The sequence below is a fragment of the Peromyscus leucopus genome, chromosome 6 (assembly GCF_004664715.2).
Source record: "Peromyscus leucopus breed LL Stock chromosome 6, UCI_PerLeu_2.1, whole genome shotgun sequence".
Classification (NCBI taxonomy): Eukaryota; Metazoa; Chordata; class Mammalia; order Rodentia; family Cricetidae; genus Peromyscus; species Peromyscus leucopus.
In genome coordinates, this window is record NC_051068.1 from 10,114,442 (window position 1) to 10,119,686 (window position 5,245).

At 48.4% G+C, this 5,245-nt stretch overlaps 1 protein-coding gene and 1 non-coding gene across 2 annotated transcripts; one reads left to right on the forward strand and one right to left on the reverse strand.

Annotated features, from left to right (window-relative positions):
- Positions 1–1,366: 1,366 nt before the first annotated feature.
- Trnav-aac lies at positions 1,367–1,439 on the reverse strand. Its single transcript has one exon. It is a non-coding gene; the product is annotated as a tRNA-Val (tRNA).
- Positions 1,440–2,671: 1,232 nt separating this feature from the next.
- On the forward strand, positions 2,672–4,567 carry Actrt3 (actin related protein T3). The gene is made up of 2 exons (XM_028872691.2): positions 2,672–2,915; positions 3,612–4,567. The coding sequence occupies exons 1-2, from the start codon at positions 2,716–2,718 to the stop codon at positions 4,525–4,527; spliced, it is 1,116 nt and encodes a 371-aa protein (XP_028728524.1). The 5' UTR covers positions 2,672–2,715; the 3' UTR covers positions 4,528–4,567.
- Positions 4,568–5,245: the final 678 nt, after the last annotated feature.

Sequence of the window (5,245 nt, forward strand, 5' to 3'; positions counted from 1 at the left end):
CGTCCGGCTGTGTGGACCAGTGGGGACACGGGCCATGGGACTGCCGAGGTCCGCCAGGGCGGGCGAGCTGGCTCCCAGAAGCCTACCCGGGGCGCCGGAACACACCTCCGTGCTCACTCACATCCTACGCCAGACGCTCACCTTGTCAGCCCGCAGCCGTGGGCCCGGATTCTGGGCTGAGACCCCGCTCGAGTGCACGGCCGACCTCGCCCGGAGCCGCGCTGCGCACTGCATGCTGGGAATTGTAGTTCTTTCCCTCTCCTGTCATCCTCTCTTCATTAGCGCCCCTCCAGCGGAGACTGCGGCGCTGTGCACCCTGGCTCCTGACCGTGGCGGGTGGGAGGGATGTGCTTGAGTCGAGACCAATCACTCCTTCCTCTTTTGCATTCCCGAAAGCTCTTGGGACCCCCAGAGTTCTGTTTGAGCCGGCCACTGAAGCTCATCTTCCAGGATGCCCTTACCTGGTGACAGAAGGCAGAGATGCACGAAAGCAAAGCAAAGCAGCAAGGCACACTGGGCATGCGCAACATGAGAGGAAGGTGGGCTTTCTACCGGAAAAAGGTTTTCCTACGCTTGAACCAGAACAATTTTAGCACAGTTATTTACATCGAATTCAGATTTTGTGCCGTAAAGGAAGAAGCGCAGAGTTATCGCTGCACTATACGAAAGTGCCAGGAAGTTTTGATGTGTTCGGATAGATTCCTCCCTAGAACCTGCGGACGTCATAAATCTTAAAAATCACAACTTAAATGTTTGTTGCTGTCAAAAGTTATGTTTCTGGACCTTAAGGAATTTGCCCGGGACTTTATTTGAAAAGACGGTCTCAAAAAATCTGAGACTTTTCCCATATCGGAATCTTTTTGCATTATAACATCTCTGTAAGAATTTGTGAATAAAACCACAGTCGTGTTTATAAGAATAACGTTGAGGCTGCTTCTTTATTTTATATTTCTGAGTATAAATTTACTTTTAATTTCACCCTTTTGTCGAGCCCTTTTCGATATATAGTGAACTTGACACACAGATTAAGAATACAACATAGCCTGGCATGGAAAGGGAAAATGGAAAACTCCAGAGGGAGAACTAAAGGCTATATATAAAAATGTTCCAGAGATGATAGCGCTAACAGCTGGTTTCGTTTGAGCCCTCTAGGATCAATAGCTACCTTATCAGCTCTTTTTGTTTGGTGTTCTCTTCTGGCTATAAGGGTGTTTGTTTCCAACAGGAACATAGTTGAGTGAAAACAGTTCTCTTAACGTATTTCTTCAGGTGGGCAAGTCGCCACTTACAGGATTTGTCCTCAAGGTTGTTGAGTGCCAAGCTTTTGAAAAGTGAATCCAGACAGCATTGGTTAAAAGAACGGACCTGTTTCCGCCCGGTTTCGAACCGGGGACCTTTCGCGTGTTAGGCGAACGTGATAACCACTACACTACGGAAACTTGGCTGTGCTGGAGTGCTGAAAGGTTCTTGATATGTGATGTTCTCATACACACTTTACAAACGTTTCAAGACTCATGTAATTTTCAGTTGGGGGTGGGGTGGGGGACCATATAGTTAACTGAATAGCGCTGAAACTGTTTCCAAAGTCTGAACTTGTTTGCAAACTTCTTGCAAAGCCCGGCGGGTGCACCGCTGGAGACCAGGCCCTGTTTTCCTCTCAGTTCCGGCAGGTTGTGCTCTCCTGCTGGGGAAGCCGTGGCGCGCAGTCGCCAGGGTCCCATAGCCCGGGAAATGACGCAGAACTACGCCTCGGCCGGCTTCTAGTCGGAGGACGTGTAAATTACTTTTTTTTCCCCATCCTGCTTCCGAATACCTACCAAAGGTTCTAATCTGTACCAGTTTTAAAGCCCCTAAACCAGGGATGCGCGAGATCAGACACCAAAGACGCTCCTTTTGCCGCGCAATGTACTTTGAACTGAACTTCATAAGGATCTAAGGAATTTCTTTTCTTACCAAGTGGCAGACGTGTCCTTAGTCTTAAAAATCAGCCCTAGGAAATGAAAATTAGCTTCGGAGGACCTAGAGAGATAATCAAAAAAAGATGAAGAAAAAGAGGAAAGAAAAGGAAGGAGGAATGGGGAAGGAGAGAGAGGAGGAGGAAGGAGAAAGGGCAGGGAGGAGGGGGGAGCGAACTCCCCAGAACTCAGAGGCAGAAGAGGGGAATTCTGGTGAGTTCGAGGCCAGCCTGTGCTAAAATGTCTTGCAAACCAAACAAAAAGTTCTGCCCTTTAAATTGCGTACATTTTTAGAAACTGCAGGAAAGACGTGGCATTGTCTACTATACATAGAGGACATAAACTTCTTTCACACTCCAACACCCCCCGAAGTTGAGCGTTTCAGAAGCAAGACCATGCCTTCCTGCAATATTCTTAGGCCCTTCTCCCGTTTCAAGGGCATTACCAGTTTCCCCCTGGCCCTGAAACACTCCTGTTAACTAGAGTTCAAGGGCTTTGGGACAGTCATTTAAAAAAAAAATAATAATAATAGCTTTTCATAGTTTTCGAGAAAGTCCCTTGCAAATTGTTAGTTTTGTATGTTTTGCGAGGGAAGCCCAGTTTTCTGGTCTGAATGTTGCGAGTTCCCAGAGGCAGAGCGAGAAGCGGTCGCACAGCCAGCGGGTGCTTGGGTCCTCTGTGACGCCGCGTTCCAGGCACCTGTCCGGGCACAGCCCTGGAGCAGCGGCCCCGAGGCCACAGAGGCGGCGGCACCGGCGGCATGAGCGGATACCAGCTGCCAGTGGTGATCGACAACGGCTCGGAAATGATCAAGGCGGGCCTGGCTGGGACCCGGGAGCCCCAGTTCGTTTACCCGAACATTCTAGGCCGGACCAAGGGCCACAACACTGCCGTGGACTGCGCGCTGGAGCTGTGTGTGGGTGACCAAGCACAGGAGCGCAGGAGCTTCTTGTCCATCAGGTACCGCAGGATGCTGCGGCCTGGGTGGGTGTGGAAGAGGGCAAAGAGTCCAGAGCTAAAGCCACCGTGAAAGGACCAGGGAGAGGAACCTGAAGGCCTCAGCCAGCCCTACCCCACTTGCAAAAACCTCTGTACTCTGTACACAGATGTATTCAAATGTATATAGTTCGTGCTATGCGTGTCCGCCTAAGAATGTGGCTTAATTTATAGCTTTGTCATTTGGTGTTGTCTCTTGAACTATTTACAACTCTACCAGAATGTAGGAATTTCCCAACTTTTTGAAGTCACATTCTCCCAAGAGGAGAAAACTGGCCAAGCAAAGTGACTGAAGAGAAAGGTAGCTATGCCGTTTACTGGTACTTACCTTCCGTTGCTGACAGGAAAGCAATACTGATACTTACTTTAGCTGAAAAAGCAGAGAGGGTAAGTATTAAAGACTTAGGTGCCTTTAATCCCAGCAGAGGCAGAGGCAGGAGGCTGAATTCCAGACCAGCTTGGTCTGCACATAGAGTTCTAGGCTTAGCCAGGGCTACACAGTAAAACCCTGTCTCAAAACAAGAACTATCAAATAATTGTGTGTGTGTGTGTGTGTGTGTGTGTGTGTGTGTAAAAGCCAAATCTAAAAATCACCACTAACAACCTAACAACAACCACAGAAGCACAAGACTTAACATGTTTCATTGCTCTCCCCCCCAGCTATCCCGTGGACCGGGGCCTCGTTTCTTCCTGGGGGGACATGGAGACCATGTGGAAGCATATTTATGACTACAACCTGAGCATGAAGCCCAGTGATGGCCCAGTCTTAGTCACAGAGCCGGCACTGAACCCACTGGCAAACCGGCAGCGCATCTCTGAAGTGTTTTTTGAAAACCTGGGAGTTCCTGCCTTCTATCTGTCAGTCCAGGCTGTATTGGCGCTCTTTGCTGCTGGCTTCACCACTGGCCTGGTGCTGAATTCAGGGGCTGGGATTACTCAGTGTGTGCCTGTCTTTGAGGGTTACTGTCTAACTCATGGTGTAAAGCAGCTAAATGTGGCAGGGCTTGACCTCACCAACTACCTCATGATGTTGCTGAAGGACGATGGTGTCATGCTGCTCAGAACTGGGGACAGGAAGATCATTACAGACATTAAGGAGAATATTTGTTATGTGGCAATGAATTATGAGGAGGAAATGGCCAAGGAGCCTGGCCTAGAAAAAGTGTACACACTTCCTGATGGGAAGACACTCAGACTCCATAACCAGGTCTTTCGTTGCCCAGAGGCTCTCTTCTCTCCATGGCTTGTGAATGTTGATGCTCCTGGCATAGATAAGATGTGCTTCAGCAGCATAATGAGATGTGATACAGATCTCAGGAATTCCTTCTTCTCCAATATTATCCTTGCTGGAGGATCCACCTCTTTTCCTGGTTTGGATAAGCGACTCATTAGGGATGTGGCCAAGGTGGCACCTGCCAATACCGCTGTACAGGTTATAGCTCCCCCAGAAAGGAAAATATCAGTGTGGATGGGGGGCTCTATTCTTGCATCCTTGTCTGCCTTCCAAGACATGTGGATCACTGCTGCAGAATTTGAAGAAGTTGGACCCAATATAGTACACCAAAGATGCTTCTGAAATGCAGACAAAACAATGAGTAAAACATGTTTTGAGTATACACAACAAAAGACTGGATATTCTGATTCTGAGAGAACAAAAAACATTTCTGTTATACTTACTTTTTAAAAATGTTTTTGGTTGTTCTGGGAATCAAACCTACGAGTCTCACACACGCTAAGCACTCTACCACTGACCGGTCTCCCCAGCCCTCTTTTAACTTTGTATCTCTTTTTGAGATAGGATCTCCTGCTAAATTGCCCACATTGGACTTCAATTCGTAATCCTTAGCTTCAGTCTCCCAGGTAGCTGGAATTAGCGTTTTGCAACTTTGGGCCTGGTTCTCACTATAACAGGGAAGGAAACAATGTAATTGTTAGCTTTCAAACCCAGAGCAAACAGCTGAGGTGCCTATTTAATGTAGCAAAGTGGACTCGGGCTGCCAGGTTCTCCCTGCATCCCTCAATCCCTACCCGTTACAGGGCCCTCCTGGCTCGCATACCCTACCTCTCCCCTAAATTTCTTATTCCCTTTTTCTCAGCTGCCCTTCCCTATATAATCCAACCATTTTGGTTACCCCTGCTCTCTTTAGGCCTCCTGGCTGCTACACCGGTTACACTCTGCCCTTGCCCTCACATGGCTCAGGGTCATGACCACTCTGGACTCTCCCAGATGTCTCTGACTCTGGTTATGTCTCCCTTTTATCTACAATAAACTTTCTCCTCCACTATACCTGGGA